The sequence below is a fragment of the Bolinopsis microptera genome, chromosome 11 (genome assembly GCF_026151205.1).
Source record: "Bolinopsis microptera isolate Bmic1 chromosome 11, MBARI_Bmic_1.0, whole genome shotgun sequence".
Taxonomy (NCBI): domain Eukaryota; kingdom Metazoa; phylum Ctenophora; class Tentaculata; order Lobata; family Bolinopsidae; genus Bolinopsis; species Bolinopsis microptera.
In genome coordinates, this window is record NC_087082.1 from 7253541 (window position 1) to 7275804 (window position 22264).

The 22264-nt window shown below is 37.8% G+C and overlaps 1 protein-coding gene across 1 annotated transcript; it reads left to right on the forward strand.

Moving 5' to 3' along the window:
* The first annotated feature begins 820 nt into the window (after positions 1-820).
* LOC134823257 (anoctamin-7-like) lies at positions 821-11999 on the forward strand. Its single transcript, XM_063834653.1, has 23 exons — positions 821-1025; positions 1200-1332; positions 1491-1618; positions 1783-1897; positions 2024-2265; positions 2388-2563; positions 2822-2918; positions 3024-3255; positions 3364-3498; positions 3652-3848; positions 4021-4164; positions 4303-4443; positions 4548-4718; positions 4969-5117; positions 5216-5300; positions 5530-5722; positions 5864-5950; positions 9042-9112; positions 9402-9471; positions 10334-10541; positions 10822-10988; positions 11161-11272; positions 11807-11999. Exons 1-23 carry the CDS (start codon positions 939-941, stop codon positions 11877-11879), a joined length of 3213 nt encoding a protein of 1070 aa, XP_063690723.1. The 5' UTR covers positions 821-938; the 3' UTR covers positions 11880-11999.
* Positions 12000-22264: the final 10265 nt, after the last annotated feature.

Consider the following 22264-nt stretch of genomic DNA (forward strand, 5'->3'; position numbering starts at 1 on the left):
CTCCCCCTATTGAGTCAAAATTACACTAGCGTAATCATTTGGAAACCCCCGGCCCCCCTCCCCCTCGGCTGATTACGAACGATATGCGAACGACCCCTTACACAGTCACAGTCAGTTTACACTCAATTCGATTATGATTACACTCAATAATAAAACATAGTTTTGATCTGCCCACTGCCCAGTAACGTGTTTGCTTCTAGTTTTTGCCATGCATACTTGCATAGTAGTGTTTTTCGTATTTCACCCTCGTCGTTACGTTATAAGCGTTTGGTGGATGTGTTATCTTGTTTGTTTTATTGTGTGTACCGTAAAGTATAATTATACTGTATAATTAATAATTATACAGTATGATTATACTGTAAACCATCAATTAATATGTTTTCACAGGCACTCATTTCAGCGATTTAAAAAAGTGAATCATCTTCTAAAAGTGGATTATAAAAATTCAATTAAATGAGTCACAACTCACAAGCGATTGATTTCGCAGCACAAATTCCCACCGTCTTGCTTTGCTGACCCTCAAGTACTTTACGTCGTTCGCATAAAAATATCAGCACTGCTTTCGGATCAAACTGTTATCTAATACAGTGTACTATTCACGACTAGCTATACTATAGCTAAGCTATAGCCCCAGCATTTCCCACTCTGATGCATGAGCAATTTTATTTGATCAGAATGTGGTGTTGTGTATGTGGGGGTTTGTTTAGCAGCCACCCCCCCCCCCCCGCGCCCTTGTTTAGCAGCTGCACAGTACACATGGTTAATATGTCGTGATAAGTGATAACATAATTATCTATATTCTTTTAGTTTGACTGAATATTAACTATTAGTAATATAATTATTCACCTAAATGAACTTCCCAGATTGAAAATATAAATGTAAGAATGCAACAGACATTCTTTAGTGTCGGCTCGAAATTATAAAGGGTGGCTGGTGCCATGGCAGGGGTATTAGATACGGACACCCTAAGTACAGCTCAAAGATGGAGAAAACTCAGACAAAATTACAAAAAGTGTGCCAAGCAGGTGAATATTAGAAATACTTTTCAGTCAAATCGCAGATCTAAATATTAATTACCAGAATTTGCTGTAAAACACAAAGTAGCGGTAATACCCCGCTAACTGGGAATGTTCAGATGATTTGTGGCGTGTTACCTACCTAGTGTTAGTACAGTTGTAATGCTTACTTATCATTTTCAGTTGATGGCGGATGTAGTAGGAAAACTGATCAACTATGAGCCTTGGTCAGATGAAAAGAATAATAATATCGACTTTGTGCTTGTCTACAAACCCGTGGAGAAGAAAAGAAACTCCCAGTGGACAGCAGCTAAAGGTTAGATTCTAATCAACAAATACAATATCCAAACACGTGACACTTTTGATGTAATATGTTTTAAAGCAAGCTCTGAGTTTTGCTTGCTGGCAAAATAATATTTGGTTCAAACACTATACAACAAACGGTTGATAAGTTTTCAGCTAACAAACCCTCAGTGGATCGTGATCCCAGACTAATAGATAAGGAGGACTATGAGAGGTCGAAACAAGGAGACGAACAAGCCGACATGAGAATTGAGTACATAAAGCTTCTCCGGGAAAATGGCCTTGAAATAGAAATTGAGGTTTATTGTCTTATTTTCTTAGTTCTCCCTTCTTAAGATCAGGAACGCTTTCAATCTTTGATTTTATTTGCATAGCAGAGTGTGTCTTAAAAAAGGTTATTTTAACCACCCCTCCCCTCCCCCCACCCCCCGTGTTATCAACATAATTTTAAGATATTCTTCAGAATTTTTGTTCCAAGTTTGAGGAGTATAGAGCGATCAAAATATGTGGAACCAATTTTACTATGGACTTTTGGGCAGAAAAGTTCCTGCTCATGAAACCAGTCGAGCCACCCTTAGGTGAGTGAGAGTTAGGAATATTTTGAAAAGGATCAGCAAATGAGCATATAAGATGATTCATGATCCTTTAATATCTAATCTTTTATCTCCTAAAATGTTCTGTCTATAATCTTTTATCTGTCCCAGGATCTGTTCTGCTCCTGAAACACGAGATGACGGTGGACAAGATGATAGCCATGTACAATGAGAGTCTCTACAAACTACCACCACCACCAGAACATGATGATATAGAGGGTTCTAATAGGACATTATTCCTTCCATCTAGGTATGTTACTCCGACCTTGAAATCAGTAAAGGATTTTATACACAAGTTCAAGCCAGAATCTCATGATGCGGAGGAGAACTTTGAATCAAAATTAAAAGCGCAGGTGATTTCATATATTTATTCTTAATATTAATAACTTAATAAGTCAGAATTGATTCTTTAAATATGGATATATTATTATACACTCGCTTGCTGTTGTGAGTCTGATCGAATTGATGAATTCAGTTGGAGAACGTCAAGAAAGAAGCCTTCTACAAAAAGTCAGATGCGTTCATACAGCTTATCTCTCAAAACGAATGGCACAGCAAGCTATGGATTACCAAAATAGAGAACTTCATCTTTGATGCCTTATATGGGCACGATCCCAGGCTTAAGTTAACTAAAGACAATCCACTGACCAGGTTCAATTCTTGTTGAATATCTAATATATAAGTAATTCTGGAGATATCTGAATCCAAAGACTATAAAGAATGTTCATTAAAATGTATGACTCGAATCTCGATATTCTTATCGGCCATATGATTCAGTTTAAAAGCAAGCATATGAATGCTTTTCATACAAGTTACAACAAAGTCTTCAGTAGCCTGGTTTGGACAGACTTTTAGTTTATATATAGTTGATATATATAATATCAACTCACCAATATTTCTCCATCACAGAGCCATTCGAGCGCCGTTCAAGGTATCCAAAGGAAAACAGTTTCTCGGTCACGACGATCCTACTAAATTTTACACCGCTTCAGAGCGAGCGTTAATGGTAAAATCCATAAGGAGTTTTTAATCGGAATATATCATTTAAAAATAAGTGAAAAATTCTAGCTTTTCGTCTTAAAAGCTATACATGCAACTATGTTTCTCACAGGTATTCAGGATTCTCGAAAACCCAGAGACAGATGACGAAAAACAAAAGAAATGTCGAAAGTTAACTGAAAGCCCAGAATTAGATGACAATAAAGCAGAAAAAGATTATAAGCTGAGCGATATGTACCAAAAGGGGTGTTTTGAAACAGCATATCCGCTACATACTGGAGGGTATAAGATTAGATGTGATGTCTCTGAAAAAAAACAAAAGTGGAGTGAGATCAACATCGAAAGTATGGCACTTGTCTCTTAACTTTTTACTCTGAAAGATCAGATTCTGATAACAGTTAATTTCATTTCCGGCAAGATCAGCAGTAACAGTTCTCTCTCCTCGCCCTCAGAACAGATAGACATGAATCCCAGACAGTTACTGCGGTACTTTTGGAGCTCGTCCAAGATGAATTTGAAGTACCAACCCCTCAACATCGTGAGAAACTACTTTGGTTCTGGTACTGCCATGTATTTCGCTTATATCGGTAAGTACACTACACTTTTTGGCACTTTTTCAAAATTATGCATTCTTCTGAAACAACTAAATAAATCTATAAATACAAGTCTGAACGTTTTGTAGTAGATGAATCACTTTAATACCAAGCCAGTCCCCACTAAACCCGGTCTGTGTATTCCAGGATTCTACAACATGTCCCTGGTGATACCTGCTATAGCAGGAACTGCTGTTTTCATATACGGTCTGCTGCAGATGACTTGGACTGACACAGCACGGCATATTTGTGAAAGCGAGGAAAAATATTTGATGTGTGCGGACTGCTATATAGATGGAACCTGCAACGCTACTTATTTGTCAGACTATTGCTTCACTACCAGTGTAATAATCCAACCTTAAAGTCATTCACCTTTCATTGTATAATTAATCATTATAATCCTGGATCTTTACATTTTTTGGTTTGTGCAACCAGTGATAATTTTAGACAGGATACGTATTACGTTAGACGCTGCCCTCATCGTGATGATGTTGAATTATTGATTCTCTGTTCTAGATAACGAGCGTGGCTAACAACGGTGCAGTTATAGTTTTTTCTATAATCATGATGATCTGGTTAGCGATGTTCTTGACGTTTTGGAAGCGGCAGCAGAGTAGTATAGCGCATAGTTGGGGTACAACTAATAGTGGAAGCGCTTCGGTAAGGCAACTGACTTCAAGAAATATTAATATTCATATCAATTTGTTAATGTGAGCTGCGTGAGCTCATCATCTCTGTTGGAAGTCAAATTGTGATGTTTACACTTTGCAAGATATACTAAGTTCACTCTGCGTTCAGGCAGAAGTGAGGGTGAAGTACAAACTGACCGATACAAACGTGTTGCGATACAACCAAATTACGAAGAAAAGAGAGCAGCACATAACCTTTCTCCATAGACTTCCCAAATACATCCAAGCCTTCACTTTCGTCGCTATATTTGTAGGTTCAAATTACTATTTCTGATACACCGACCCCATCTGGCAAACTTATTTAAATGCTTTTCCAAAATTTACAGATTTTATAACTCCTTTTCCTGACTGCAGCTGGCAATAGCTACACTGACGACCCTCACAATAACTGTCTACAACTACTCGCTGAGCGTTTCGATACAAAGGGCCAAGGATTACAACCCTTTTACCAGAAAATATGCTAATGAGATTGCTATTTGTGTGACAGGAAGTCTCAGCGCTACGCTTATCATCTGCCTATCATACGTGAGTGTTGAGTAATATAATAAATTAGTTTTAGGTTAATGCAAAATTTTACACAAGGGCCCGTCCCCCAGATCCCGTTATTTTTCAGTTTCAGTAAGGAATTCTGTCATAACAGCGAAATGAGGACCGAGATTTAACTCTCGTATTACAGATTACTTGATGCATTGTTTAAAAGTTCTAGATAAATATATTATAATGAATCGGATACGCTACTAGTTACCATAGTTACACTACCAGATAATGTTACCAGGTGTACAGGATAATAGCGAACAAGTTAACGGACAGGGAGAACCACAGAACACAGCGTGATCACGACAATCATCTTTCTTTTAAAATTTACCTGTTTGAGTTTGTCAACTACTACAGCACTCTGTTCTATATTGCCTTCATCAAGGGAAAGTGAGTATGAGGAGCCACTTAGTGATGATAAATCTTTTATATTGCTGAATTGCTTTTAAGTCTCGTTTGGATCAGACAATGATGAGATACTATTTCAGTGTAACGTCGCCAGCAGACCCGAGGTATTTATATGGCAATTCAATGAAGATAGAGGGCTGCGCTCCTGGGGGCTGTATGAGCGAGGTAACTCCTTTTAAAGTCTTCTCTCTGAATCATGCGTCATCTGATTATAAACTCCCTGCTTGTTTAGATAACGAATGACATGCGTTCATCTGATTATAAACTGTCTGCTTGTTTAGATAATGAGTTACTCTATGTAACTATGGTAACTAGTAGTGTAACTATGGTAACTAGTAGTGTAACTATGGTAACTCCTTGCTTGTTTAGATAACGAATGATAAACCCCTCGCAGGTATCAATACAGATGATAATGATCATGTCAGTGCAACGAATTGTTCCGATACTGAAGGATATAATCAGAACCCTGAATATAAACAGGATTAAGGAGGAAATGAAGTTTAAGTTACTTTCTCCTTTTGTTGACTGCTGTAAATTCACTCAAAGGTGGAAAGACATGGCCGAACAAATTCTTAAAGACTTGAACAGTGAGTATAAGCAATTTGTTATATTATTAAACAAAACCTTAATATGGTTCTTGAATCATTATACTTTTTATCAACATTGTCCAGTTAGTATTGGGTTGTTAATTTTACGTTACAATTTTTAACTCAATTTAATATCTCCAGAAAACAGATCTCAATATGTTCAAGATTTCGAACTTGCTGAACCTACAGAGATGTACCAGGAGTATATCAATAACATCATTCAGCTTGGTAAGTTGGTCTTGTAATTGTTTATAAATGCCGAATGATTTTTTTTACAAAGATTAAGAATACAATTTTAATTGCAACAGTGATTATTCTCACACATCACTTACTTACTTGTACTTGATTAGGTCTCCTCAATCATTCGAGTGGCCTGCACCAATGAACTCCCGTTTGTGACGTATCATCTCCCTCCAAAGTTTTCGGTCACTAGCCATCTCGCTTGCTCCTTCTAGGTCTATGTCAGTGTTTCCTGTAAACGCTGCAGCATCTTCCAGCAAACATTTCATCCAGTTCTTTCATGGACGGCCCCTAGATCTTCTCCCATGCGCAGGGGTCCAGTTAAGCAGGTACTTAGGAAGCCTAGTGTCTGGCATTCTGGTGACATGGCCAAACCAACGCAGGCGGTTTGCTCCTATGAACGTCTCTACTGGATTTATCTTTGCACGCTCCAGCACTTCAGAGTTTCTAACCCGATCGAGCCATCTTATCCTAAGTATTCTCCTCAAGCAACGCTGATGGAACACCTCAAAGCGATGTAGCTGCTTTTTGGTTGTGTTCCAAACCTCACTACCATATAACAATATTGTCAAAACCGCTGCCTTATAAATCCTGATCTTTGTATAAGACTGGATGTTGCGGTTTTTCCATATATTACTCAGTTGATTGAAGGCTCCGGAAGCTTTCTGAATCATAGCTGACAGCTCACGGTCGATAGTACCGTCGCTGGAAATAATTGTACCTAAGTACGTAAAGTCACTAACTTGCTGCACTGGCGTGTCTTCAACAGTGATGTTCACTGTGGCTTCTTTCGTGTATGGCCGTTGAGAGGTTGCTTTACCAATGACCATAGCCTCAGTCTTTTTACCATTGATTCTGAGACCTCCCTGGGCACCATACATACACAAAAGGTCAGTTGTTTCTTGAAGACCTTCCTCGCTGTTATCCAGTACAGCCATGTCATCTGCATAGTCTGTATCTAACACAGTGATATCATCAACAAGCGGACTGATAGATCTTTGAAGAACCGCTCCGTGGGACACCACTTTGTTGCTTTCTGTTCTCTCAGCAGCCACATTGAGGCAGACATTAAAAAGTGGGGGACCCTGAATGTCTCCTTGGCCACTGCCTGAACTTACTTCAAACCATTCTGATAGTTCACCATTGTGTCTAACAGCACTGACAGTTCCATTAAAGAATGCCTGTATTATTCGAATGTATTTACATGGCAGGCCATAATGACTGAAAGCTTTCCAAATATAATTCCTGTCGATAGAATCAAAAGCTGCCTTGAAGTCCACAAAATTTACATACAGGGGGAGATTATATTCAATGCAGTTATGTATAATAGTGCGGAGTGAATAAATCTGATCAATGCATGATCTGTTCTTTCTGAACCCACACTGATTGTCTCGTAGCAAACTTTCTAAACCGTCACTCATGCGTTGTAAAATGATGATTTGATACAGTTTCGATGCTGTAGATCTTAAAGTGATCCCCCTATTATTGGAGCAATGAGAGGTATCACCCTTCTTTGGTACAATTATCACGATGCCTTTCAACCAGTCGTCAGGCACTGCTTCTGAATTCCAAACTTTAGAGAACAATTTCTCCATCCTATCCACAAGACCACTTGCCCCATACTTTAACTGCTCATTAGAGATTTCGTCAATCCCAGCACTTTTGTGGTTCTTCAATTTTTTGAGACAGTTTAAAATCTCAAGTCTAGTGGGGGGACCATCACCATCACCAAGATACGGAAAGCATGGAACCACTTCAAGATGGTCCAGGTCAGACAGATCCGCATTCGTGGGAGGAGGGTTTAATAGCTCCGAAAAATGTTCTCCCCATCTCTCTCTCTGAGCAGAGGGATCAGCAATCAACTTCCCGGATTTGTCTCTTACAGCAGTTGATTTTCGATTCTTCTTACCGGACAGTGTTTTTATCCGTTGCCAGACTTCCCTTTGCCGGCCATGGACAGCAGCTGTTTCCAGATCTGCTGCAACTCTAAGAGCCCAATTCTCGTCGTCTTTCCTGCAGCTCTTTTTGACAAGTTTGTTGGCCCGAGAATACTCGCTCCTATTGTTTTTGTCACTAGGCGCCATCTGTTTAATCTTACTGCGTTCTGCAATAAGGCTTTTTGTCTCCTGAGACAAATGCTGCTGCTTTCTGCGCCGGGGGCGCTCACCCAGTACCTCCATAGACACTTCTTTAATAGTATCCTTAACTAATGTCCATTCTCCATCAAGATTCTCCTCCATTGGTAGGCAGCTAAAACGATTTTGAAGAGCAATGCAGTACTCTTCAACCTTGGACTGATCTCTAAGATTCTCAATTGCTGGAGATTTCCTACGAGAGGCGTTCATTTTTTGAACTGCCATAAGTTTGACTCTAAATTGGCCCCGAACCAAATAATGATCGGAGCCAATGTCTGCACCCCTGCATGATCTTACGTCAAGTAGAGAGTGACTCCACTTGGTAGAAATACAGACATGGTCAATCTGATTTACTGTGCGGCCATCTGGAGACTTCCAACTTCCTTTATGAATATCACGATGCTGGAAAAGCGTCCCACCGATTGTCAGTTGATGCAATGCACAGAAATCTAATAGTCGAAGGCCGTTGTCATTTGATGAAACGTGAAGGGAATGCTTACCAATCACACCGGACCAAGCTGAGTTATCTTGGCCAATGCGAGCATTTAGATCTCCAAGTAAAAACTTCACGTCATGAGCTGGTAGTTCATCAAATGCCCCAGATAGCTGCTGATAAAATTCATCCTTTACCCCGACTGCTGCATCCTCAGTTGGAGCATAAGCTATCACAATCGAAATGTTGATATGTCGACTGTGCAGCCTCGCTGCAAGAATACGTTCTGATATCGGACTGTATGAAATCAATGAATTTTTAGTCTTCTTCGAGAGGACTAAACCTACCCCTTGTCGTCTGTACCCATCACTTCTTCCTGAGTTAATAAAGAGGGACCCATCATCCAAGGTAACCTCACCAGTGCAAGTGCCGGGTCTGTGCGTCTCTGTCAGCCCCCTCACACATCAATGCTTGTATATTATTGTGTCCATTTTACTCCAATTTCACACAGGTTTCCTAACTATGTTCGTTACTGCTTTCCCGCTAGCTCCCCTCATTTGTCTCTTTATTAACATATGGCAGGTAATATAACCAAATAAACTACAAACATTTGAATTTTAATGTTTTTCGCATTCAATAATCTCTTGCTGTCATTTAGAAATAGCCATTTCCCATTGATACCCTCTTTTTCACAATTATCGAAGGTAAGGATATGGTACCTCTTTCGTCACAGTTTACTGAAATGGCACATTGTGATCATATTAATGATAGGGACTTTATGTCCACCATGATTGCTTGAAATTATAGCATTCGATTTGCTCTAAAATCTTCACTATGAACCTGTAACATGATCCCCCCCCCCCCCTGTCAGCGACACAAGGACGCTACGAGATATGTCAAGAGAGTTCGTAGACCCATCGGATTTAAAACTGAGGGTATAGGTAAGTTACTGTAGAATACTGAGGATTAGAACTGATGATTAGAACTGAGGATATAGGTGAGTTACTGTAGAATACTGAGGATTAGAACTGAGGATATAGGTGAGTTACTGTAGCTAGAATACTGATGATTAGAACTGAGGATATAGGTGAGTTACTGTAGAATACTGATGATTAGAACTGAGGATATAGGTGAGTTACTGTAGAATACCGAGGATTAGAACTGAGGATATAGGTGAGTTACTGTAGAATACTGAGGATTAGAACTGAGGATATAGGTGAGTTACTGTAGAATTTTTTTATTAAATACTTTTCAAATTTTACAGAGTACAGCAATAGATGAATATAAAATAGAATCGTTCAAAATATCGCCCCCATCTGTAAAATATGATGGGCACCCAAACACGGTAAACACATAGTGAACTATGTCCGCAGTAACTTGGACCCATTACATCGAATCAATCTAAATCCAAAAATTTATGAAAAAACTATTTAATAACAAACAAATCCATGGTGAATAACTGTGGATATATAGTCAAAATTGGTATTTCAATACGTCAAATTCCAGATACATTAGATACAGGTCTGATATGGTCATTAATGTGTGTGAAGTGTGATATGATGTTGAAAGTATAGGAAGGTAGATAAAAAAATGAATAAAACAAAAATAATAATAATATGGGGAGCAAAGAGACTAGGCTAGGCTGTTGTTTCACTATCCAATAAACATTTCCATAGATGCTTAGTGACCTCAGCTTTGAAAAGACTAGTAGACCTGAGGATATAGGTGAGTTACTGTAGAATACTGAGGATTAGAACTGAGGATATAGGTGGTGACAAAAAGCTAATGCATCTTTTTTATCAGGAGCGTGGATGAACATTCTAGAAGTTCTGTCCCGAATAGCCATCCTTGTGAACGCTATTTTGATAGCATTTACTTTTGATTGGTTACCATTAATGATATATAAGCGTAACTACGAGACCGAAGGGAGCAGCTACGTGGATTTCATGTTGGCTAGCCATGACTTCGTCCGTGAAGAATCTGATGGATCTCAAACAAATCAAACGTGCAGGTAAACAAATTTTCGATTTAGTCGAGCAGTTGCTAGAAGCTGATTGATTATTTTAGTGACCTCGGATGAAGCTGTTCCCATTTTCAACAAGCACTATACTTATATACAAAGTCACGTGATAGTCAGTGCTTAACTTGTTTTTTCCATCTTTACAACCCAGAGTTGAGAGAATGCACCTTCATTCTTTTTACTATTCATTCTCGCTGTCAGCTGTTTATTTTACAGTATTTTTGCCCGCTCTCAGTTCCCCTTGTTCTAATACTAATCTCTTTATTCCCAGATATTGGTCCTACATCCAACCGGCCAGGGCAGATCAGTCCAGGTTTTGGTTGGAGCTAGTGTTAGCGAGAATGCTCTTCATATTCCTGTTCCAAATCATTGTGTGGGGCGCAGTGAAGATTATTGAACTACTTTGTGGTAGTACTCCTAAATTTGTGAAGGAAAGAAGTAAGTAATTTCCTTACCCTATACTGATGGAGAAATGTTGTCCATTATATCTTATATGACATTTTAGAAAACTGACGTATAAATATCTGGACTAGGCTCTAATTATCGCTATAAATGGATAAATGAATAAGATCCGTTAATTAAGTGTGTTAAACATTACGTTTACCTTTAGTGGTGCTAGAAGAAGAGATTGCACAAGAGTGGCTTGACATTGACTCTAAAGAGGACATTGCGGAGGAGATACCAATTTCTCAGAGTCCGACTTGCTCATCTAATTCTAAACGGTAATATGCTCTTATGTTTTCTACTGCATATTTTTTTGCTTGGCACACGTTCTATGCCCTTTTAATCGCGCATCAATGCAAAAGCGGCCGAAAAGGGACATGCAATTGCAATGTTTGGGTCGTGGGAAATTCTTTATAAAATTCTTGTTTTGGTAGACAGTTCTCTTCCACTTTTAAAGACAGGTAATACTTCCAAGTTTATTCTTTATTAATTATACCACATGCATAACTAAGCCGTTTTCTGACATAAGTGCTTTTAAAGACCATTTTTGAAATTTTGGATCATTCTGCCCAAATTTCTATCTTCGATCTTGGGACGAGAACTATCCCTGAAAACTAACAGAAACCATCATAACCGAATGCTGTTTCCCAGAAACCTCCTTTTGGAACCCCCAAAATACTAAAATTGGCCAAAATTAGTGACAATAGAGTTTTAAAACCATTTTTTTACTAAAACATGTATTGGTTAACTATTTCTAACCATGATTCTCTATTTAAGTATTTAAACTATTTGCATTACTACAACACTCGCAGGTACTCACCGACGGACGAAGTAAAAGAAGAAGAATCCAAAGTCCCTTTACTTCAGGAGAACACAAAGCCTTAAATCTAGTAGATCTAGTATCTACTTTTACTCGAATGCTTTATATTCCATTTTTAATCTAAATTGTTTTAACCGTGTATGGCAGATTACCTAGTCAATTAATTATATAATTATTATATATATATATATATTTCTCTTATAGTTATATATATATACTAGAAACCCGCCGCTAGTCGAAAGCTTTGTTCGAGGAAATTTTAAGCATCAGTTATGTTTTAATTTCTCTTCATCATATAGCCCCAAAACAATACTTTTTACCGCATCAAAAAATTTCAATCACAACCAAAGTTATAAATATATATAGGTATATAGCGTCATGAGGGTAAATGTGAGCTAGTTGTGAAATTCTGACGTAGCATACAGCATAACACCGCGCGTTGAAATCCGCTGTAGTCGAAAATTTTATTAAAGGACACTATAAGGGAGCGAATTTATCGGTCATCGCTAGTCAATGGTCAAACAATCCAACAAATATGCTTTAGTTCCCGAACCCTGCTTCACTGAAAATATATGAATTACACATTTGAATCATTTCGGTAAATGTCAGGTCCCTCATCGTCTCATTTGATAGATCTGTTCAAATTGAAGTTTTTACGTATGAAAGAATTGTGATAAATAAAAAAGGAAATTTGTGCTGAATGAAATTGGTAAAATGACATAATCTATCAAATGACTTTAGATCCTAAATCAAATAGGTTAATAAATGGATATTTACGTAGGTTGACAAAACGTTAATTCAAAATTATTATCATTATATGAAATTATTATATGAAAATTGATTGCTATGAAAATAAGTAATAGCTAGTTATGAAGACAATCCTTGAACACGGGATTCTTTGCAATATTGCCCCGACTTGACAGCACCAAGATATCCTTAGGATCGTGTGTTCTTGACAGAGCGACGCAAAGCTGTCCATGATTAAAACATTCGGACCTAAGGTCCAGTCCAACTATAGCTTAGTGATGTCTTGTCCCTGAGCACGATTTATGGTCATGCTGTAACATGGCCGAACCGGAAATTGTTTTCTACGAAATATAATGCCGTTAGAAAAGTCTGTTGGTACCAGGGTTATTCGTGGAATCAATATTATAGTTCCATTTTTGTTGAAGGCTTCAATTGTGTTTCTATGGAGACGTGACACAATGGCCCGTGTTCCATTAACCATAATTGGATGGTTAATATTGCGGAGAACAATAATAGGCGTCTCCACCTTCAAATTCAGTTTATGTGGTGGAAGTGAACCAATATTCACATTGTTTAAAAATTCCACTGGATAAGTCGCCTGGCCATCCTCTGATAGGGATGAGTCGATAGATGTATACGTTGTTGACTGTCCTGGAATTTCGTCAATTATCATGTCGTTGATTGCGTTTACTGAAGAATTAAGTGGACAAAGGATGACATTATCCAATGGAGTAGAGTAAAGATCAGGAAAGACGCGATTAATCAGTTCGTTGATGGAAGGCGTGATTTCAACGTTATGAATATAAGTAGCATACAGCATAACAACGCGCGTAGTTAAGATGTTCTTGCTCGCGCACGTGCATTTTAACGTTGCTACGCAACAGCGCAGTAAACCTTTGCTAAAATAACGACATTATTCTAACGGTTATTTTACCTCACTTCCGACGTTAATTATAAAAAATCTAAAGCCTAAATCAAAATTCTAAGAATGCTATAGCCTATTCCTATCCTTTTTCTACAACCCTGCTAAAAATGGCGAGGTTTCAACTCCATTTGCGAGCTGGGTTTGATTTCACCAGAGGGTCATTTTGAGGTCGATTTTCGGTGTTTTTTCTTCTATGTCCCCGTTGCCGGGGAAATTTCGTCAAGTTTAAAATATAATATAGATATAAGTCAAACCTGCCCAAGCTAGAGAGCCATGGCAGGGCCACTGGACCAGCAAGCATGGTCCGGACCAAAACATTCTGAGCCGACTGGGTATGAAACATATCAATATGGAAAAAATAGTAACAATAATAAAAGAATATAGATAGTATTAAGGAGGGACAACTCGGGGCCCCTGAGTGTTTTCTTCTCTTCTTCTTTATTGAGGGTAAATATGTATTATTATAATGTGAACTTCCATATCATTTGATATTTTATTTTGATATTGAACGCATTTTCATTTGTTCGACGTAGTCCGTGCTAGTGCAAAAGTCAAAACTTTTCCGTTACTCGACCTAAGGCCTAAATAACAATGAAGAATCGATTTTAAAACAATCGAATCGAAATATAAATCATAGATGGTGATTTTTGCCGTCTTGATGATATCCATCAACTGCTATGCTAATTAGGAGGGGGGGATCATGAGTATTTTTGAGGGTCCTGACAAAAATGGCCAAATTCTCATTCTCAAAAATTATTTTTGAGAAAAGTTTCCAGGAGAGGCGACAAATTAATTCTCAAAAATTGATTTAAAGAATAATTGACAATTGACAATTACTCAATACCTTACTCGGGAATATTATAGCGGGTTAATTTATGACTGGGAAAATTAATAACCGGGAAAAATATGGCGGACTTTCCCAAAACCCGCCAAATTATCCCGGTCATGTATTTACCGGTGGCCGACCTTTCAAGTTTTTTTTCAGAGGTCAACAAATTTTCAACCGAAATTTCTGTTTTTGATACATGTTAAAGAAGTTATTTCAATTTACAGTTACTGATATTACTCAGAAATAGAAAAAAAGACACGTCTAGTATTTAAAGGAAAATAAATCTATAGCAATAATAAGTCAAATCTTCATTAAAGCGTATTCTCATTCTCATTATCGCTAATGTCCCCTCCATTATCATTATTGATATCCCCCTCCTGCTGACCATCAAATTCGAAGTTGTATTGTTGTCTTAACAAGACTTTCATTTTGTCCGCTAATGGGGCTACTGCTCTGAAGGTCAGCCGGAGCTTAATTTCCTGCCCACCGCTTGGTATTGGGGAACGTCTTGGCTTTGCATCTTCAACTGCTCCAGTAATCAATCCACCGTGGACCATGAAATAGTGGCACAGTTTACTCACTTCATGGGCAAGAAAAGTGAGAATCACGGTCCACCCTGAAATCTGATTTCTATAACCAAATTGTGATTTTTATAACGAAATTATGGTAGCAACCGCCAATAAAGTTACAGCCCTCCATCCACTGCTTCAAAAGTCTTCTCTAGCACATATGAGACTTCAGGTAAAATATGATGATCACCACCCCCTTGGAACCCCATAATCTGAGTCGGCGGGTTTTTTTATGACTGGTAAAATTTTTGACCGGGAAAAATATGGCGGAATCTTCCAAAACCCACCACTTTATCCCGGTTATAATAATCCCGAGTAAGGTATTCCTAAAACCTATACCTTACTCGGGATTATTATGACCGGGATAAAGTGGTGGGTTTAGGGTAATTTCGCCATATTTTTCCCGAACCACATTTTCACCGGTCGTTAATTAACCCGCCTACTCAGCTTTTAGGGTTCCCAAGGGGTATGGGTGCTCATATTTTAATCGTTGTCTTATATTCACTAAAGAAGACTATTGGGACACTTGTTGTAGGTTTTTCGACTTCATTTGGCTAAAATTGCAAAAAATTCACCTTTTTGCCCAATTCTTGTCATATATCCTTATTGTCAAATTTGATTAAATAGGCCAATTTTTAATTTCTTAGGTATTGACTATCTCTACATAATGAAATAGGACTCAAAGTAAAAGTAACAGTTAAATTAAAACTTGAATTAATTAAAACTGATGAAAGGGATGATCCAGATGAAGATAACGAAGATGATTACAACTTATTGGAAGACTAAACAGCTCTCCCTTTATCTTAATATCGATCTGGTTGTTACGCTTCAAATGTTAAAAATTATTTTCCATCTAGTTTGATTAACCACGAGTCATTATTTCTGTCTACTTTCAACAATTATTGATAATTCGACTTGTTTCACAAGTTTTAGCAATGCGAAAATTTCTAAACTTGCTTATCTCTAATAAGGAAATTTACATCTGAGACAAAATTTTTGAATCTAAAATTGAAAGGTTGGACACCGGTAAAATGGCGACCGGGAAAATGTGGTGGGTTTTGAGCAATTTCGCCATATTTTTCCCGAACCATATTTTAACCGGTCGTTAATAAACCCGTCGTAATAATCCCGAGTAAGGTAAATAACATTAATTCTTAATGCTTATAACTAATAAATTCTAACTAAATATGTCTAACTAAGAATTTCCTAGAATGTCTACATTTGGAGATAATCTCAGATCTTTTATTTATTGAGTCTGGGTTCTTAAGGATTTGTAGCTTTTCGTCTATAGGCAGAGGCCACAATACCCCGCACATGCCTTATATTTGTTTGATTTGGTAATAATCTTCCAGTCTATGCTATATTCTATAATCTTCTCCTTAAGGCCCAATATCAATTTTGATAACTCGGTACTCAGTCTTTATATATACTAGGTAGTGCGCCATCGACAGTGAGCCGCGCGTGCCGACTGTAGGATGGTTTTTTAGCGCTAATTTCGGCCAGCACAATTTTCTTCAAACAAATAGATATTAAGTATCCTTCCCGACCTCCGATTGCAACAAAAATTGGTAAGCTTACTCATAGACTTACAAGGAAGGTGTCCGAAAAGTTTAAAGCCTATCCAACCATCAGACATTATGTTACAGCTAAAAGCAGCGTATTTTGCCCCATTTTGATCACTATATCAACTCCGATATCCACCAAATTTTTCGGACAGTTGTAAAAGCCCTATTGGAAGGTCGTCGCCAATTTTCAGAATGATCTCATTCAAGGAACTGAAGATATATCCAAATAATACGACAAAAATCAACGAATTTGGTCAAATTTGGTCAAATTACGCAACTTTTACAGCTAATTTTGCTCCAAAAGCCGCGCACCATCAAATATGGCACCTAGGCGAAACTCACTGATCTTTCCAAAAAGGTATGACAAATTTGGTATTGTGAAAATTCTCACAGTCTCTAGAAAACAATGGTACAAAAATTTTTAAAATCCGAGCAAGTTTATTTTTATGGTGCACCTCCTATATATACATATATTATATATCGTCTCGTTTCATATGTTTATTCATAATATTATTAATTTATATAGGATACGATGGTTTTTTAGCGCTAATTTCGGACAGCACAAAATTCTTGAAACAAATGCGTATTGAGTAACCTTCCCTTGATCCAACCTTCCCCACCTACTTTTGCTCCAAAAGCCGCGCACCATTGCAAATATGGAAACTAGGCGAAACAAGTTTATTTTTATCGTGCACCCCCTAAAAATATCATAATCATGATTATTGACGATAAATTAAAAATATACAATATTTAAAAATTGAGAGAAAAAAGAAAAATGTAGCAGGTTCATCAAGTTCAATTTTGTTATTTTACATGCATCACAACTCATTTAAGTGTCAATATAATATCAATCATCATCATAATATCAACTTCAAGTTATTGATTTACCACAACTGTCCTCAATTTAAAAATGTATATCTTGTGGGTCGACGTTGGATGAGATAGCTATATCATTCCAATCAAAGAAATTGGATTTGTCTAGTTTGTAGTTGGTGCAAAATTCTAATAATAATTTACTATCTGCAGTCCGTTACGGTTAAGTTTGAACATGGAGGACGTCGCTGCTTCGACGCGCCGCGCATATTATCATGCCTGCTCGGCTGCTCCTGTTAACGAGATAGCCGCAAAGCTACGATTTGGAAAGGGTTGGCATGATCGTCAATCAAGTTTGATGAATCGTAAACTCATGAAAGATGGCTCCTTTACTCCTCAGCATAGAATTTGCGGTGTCGAGATGACTCGACTTCCAACATTAATGAGAACATCAACAATTAATTAGTATGCATATTTTCATTTTTCATGCTTTAAATTATTAGGCAAAATAATTGTTAATAAATCAATCATACATCCGTATGTCCTTGATTCAGTTGTTCAGATGGGGACCGGGAACTCCGAGACTCCGTAGTAAACACTGTTTTACTACTTCTACTTTTAGAATGTACGGAGCTGATCTGAGTTCCAGGATTAGGGGCCGGGGGGTCCCCGCACTTGAAAAATCTTGTAATCAGGAACTTTTTAACAGCAGGCATGAGTAGGACGTACACGAGTGGGTCTGTAGAGCTACTCATGTAGAAAAGAGAGACAGTCAAGACTTGGGCCACTTTGTAATTCATCGGGATGGAAAAGATGGAGGAGATGATGGAAGGGAACCAGCAAATGAACCCAGAGATAATGATGACAGTGGAAATAGCCAGCAAACGTCGTGTCTTCGCTCCAGATCTTATCACCCTGAAAATAGATTAAACTATGTATATACCTTATCGGACCTTATTTGGACGGACATTACATGAACGGACATAATTATGAACGGACATTAATATGAACGCTCGAAGGCATTCAAAACCATCAATTTTTTTGACGTTTTTTTAATTTAAGCAAATGATTTTTAAATCCATTTTTTATACAGTAAGTAAGAAAAGCAGTCATTAAGCAGTAAAAATGTTAAAATATGTGTACATTATCAGTTTATAATATCACATATCATCTTCATCAAATGGGTTTTCGTGCATGAAATAGTCCATGCTTAAAGCATCAGTGATTTCTAGCTTTATGGAAACCTTTTTTTATCAAACTGCCCCGGTCCTGCATTTCAGTGTTAACTTTTACAAGCCATTCGGCGTGAAGTGGTTTTATCTTAGACAACTTAAGGTTAACCTTAACATCACGTGGAGCTTTCCTAGCACTGTTTCATTACCGCCCCTGAGTAATATGAGCTATAACAACGTCGGACAATGTCCTTGGCAACACGATTTACCGTAATATCTAGAGACTGGAACAAGTTTGTCATGTTGGCGGGGACTAGTTCATGAACTATGTTATTGAGTGCCATAATTTCGTTGACTTTTTTCCGCCAAGTGACCCTTGAAAATCATATACTAATAGAGTTTTCTGTGCCTCCGGCAGACCAAGGAGAACTTTTCAGTCGTTAACTAACGGCACAATAAAGTTCTCAAAGTTGTCATATTCTGGACAAAAAGTTCGAAATGGAAAAATTTGTGAACAAATTTTAACGGACTTTAACTTGGACGGACATTAATTGAACGGACTTTATTTGAACAGACATTAAGATGAACGCTAGGGCCTCCAGCGTTCAAGTACAAAGTAATGTCCGTCCAAATAAGGTCCAATAAGGTATATAATGTTAATGGTGTATTTGGAAATTCGGTAATCTACCGATGGCCGCTTAAGAAACTAAACATGCAACCACTCAACTGCATAATGAAGTAAAAACTACCAGGAGCGGTTACAGAGATGATCCTGAGTCCTGACGGATTGTCGTCGGATCATCGAGTATCGACCCATGTCTATGATCATCTCCAGCCATTCTGCCAACCCGTCCTTCAATCCCTAAACCACAAGTTCCTTACCTGAGGACCCCAGGCTATTATGTTCATTAACATAATAGCCAAATATAGATTTGGCGGAATGACAGGCTGAGCGCGGCCCAGTAACAAGTTCCTGGACCAGCGAACCCACCAGCTGCTCCTGCTCCTGCTCCTGCTCCTGCTCCTGCTCCTGCTCCTGCTCCTGCTCCTGCTCCTGCTCCTGCTCCTGCTCCTGCTCCTACTCTTGCTCTTGCTCTTGCTCCTGCTCCCGCTCCTGCTCCTTTTCCTGCTCCTGCTCCTTTTCCTGCTCCTTTTCTTGCTCCTGCTCCTGCTCCTTTTCTTGCTCCTGCTCCTGCTCCTTTTCCTGCTCCTACTCGATATTGGGATATGGTGCCAGTCCGGTTTGAAAGCTAATTGGTCGGCTATCAACCGATGATTCAAAGCTGGGGTCTGGTTATATTCTACCTATTCGATTATACATACTTCTGGCTCTGCCTCATCAAATATTAATCATTGATTATCTCATTAGCCATTTGTTATTTATCGATTATTACTGTTAACCCATTAAAACTATGACGATTTTTTCCCGTTTTATGTCTTATATATTTTTGTGGCATTACAAGGGTTACCGATCGAGATGATGTGATCATTTTACGTATACATGGTTTGGTAGCTAGTCTAGTGTCCACTCATCAGTGGCCCATTTCTTGTTTCCAATGTAATTCTATGTTGTATAAAATATAAATGTGCAACTTATCGCATCGTACAATATACAATATGCATATGTTTAAAGATTACAACTTTGTATTCTATGACGTCTAAGCATCGAACTATATAATATCCTTTGGCTAAATGTTGTTTGTTGTCGACTTGGCATGTGGCAGCCTGCACGGTTAGAAATGCCGAAGTAAAGTAAATAGTAATTTTAGGCCACTTGATTGTCTTTAGCGATGCCAATACCATGTTTCTACTCAGCTAAGTCTAAATTTGAAACGACTAACTTTTCAAGAACTTACTTGTAGATTATCACAGCATACATCAGGATTATGGCTGCGAATGGGGCCCAGACCAAACTTGCAAATCTAGCTGTTCGAAGCCATGGATTTTTGTAGGAGTTCTGGCAACGATGATAGTTGGGGTAGTACTTCATCTGAAATATATCAGGTTTATTAGAATTTAAGAAGCCAATATAATAATGAAACACACAAATAACAAATCAGTATATTCAACTATTGAAAGCATAAAAGAATAATACGTTACTTCTTACAGAGTAACTTTCGCTGTCAGTAACCATGGATCCTGCAAACCAGCAGTAAAAGACCAGTTGAGGCAACCACACGGCTACACAGATTCCTATACAAACCCACTTCGTGAAAAAAGTTCTGTGCATGAAGGGTCGTGAGATGGCCACCACACGGTCAATTGTCAGAGCTACCATGCAAGGACAGTTCGAATAACTGGAAATTTTAAACGTTAGAATTAGTCTGTGATGAGTTGTCGAACAATTGTGGACTAGAATCAATATAATTAATTATAATCAATAAATAACTTCAACTAGAAAAGTAAGAAAGGCCAGCTTACCTTACGAGATTCATGATATGGAGATAAGCTGAACACCATCCATTCTCTGTTCCATTAACGAACCCGATAAAAATCGGATCTATTATCCCCAGGCCTCGAAAAAAACCGACCATTGCAATGAGCCAATCGCTGATAGCCAAGTTGAATATGAAAAATTTCTGAAATATGACGATATAAGGTTCATATATAATATTTCTATTAAACATCATTCATTTATTCGTGCATTTAATAATTAGAACCGACTATTTTCTAGCTGGTTACGACCTTTATTGAATATCGTCTTTTATAATTTTAGTTTTCCTGCTCGATATTAGTTTCGAACTGATTAGACAAGGCGACTATTATCAAATCCTCATCTTACACGTCATGGTCACTGCTTTCAATAATTTTACCTTACATTAAAGATTTTGCTTGAAAAGTTTCAGTGTCACCTGGTTGCTGAGATGGACTTTTCCTTTGAGTATAACGAACATAACGATCATGTTCAGTAAAATACCACAGAAACTGATGGCTACCAAAACACCACCCTGTAACAAAATTGTGGTTATATAATATTATTATTAACTGATGTAATTTATATGAATGTAACCGTTTTATTTTTAGTGTGCTCGCTTTAACAACAGAAATGACCTCTTGAAATGTTAAACTATAATAGGAAATAATACAGTAGTGTTAGATTATATTGAAAAATAGGGTAAAGCCGTATAGTACATACATATTACATTGCGATGAAACCTACATTGCGATCAGCGATGAAACCTGCGATGAAATGCCGCGCATTTAATACAGGCGTACCTTTATATTATATAATATAGGCGCGGCATTTCATCGCAGTTTTCATCGCAATAAAGTTTAATTGCAATGTAATATGTATGAACTACGGCTTAAAGAATGCACAAGGCTTGGAGTTCAATACTGAATAGGCATTTGGCCAAATGATTTGGGTTATATAAAAGTATAAATAACGGACATTGACGATGCGAAATGTGCAAATGTTTGGAAAAACTCCTTGGATACATGAATCCTCTTTTATCTCGAACTCAGCTTTCCCCATTTGTCCTATCAAAGATAAAAACCATATGAATTGAAGTTCATTAATATACAAAAATAATAAATCAACGTAAAACTTAAGAAAAACATAACAAACGGTAATCACATAACTTTCTAAAAGATGTCAGCAAGTTCAAAGTCGCGATGCCTAACCATCGGACAACGTACAATTTCCCTTTACAGTGAATTTATGAATTGTTATATGTTAATCGGTCTTCAAGAGTCCATTGTTCTCAAAGTTAAAGTTGGCAACTGCCGAGATTTCAGGAAGTTGCCAATTCATTGTTTATCGGCCAACTTGAACAAGGGGTGATTTAGCAGACTGGTTCTACAGAACTCTATTAGTATTAGTTATTGTT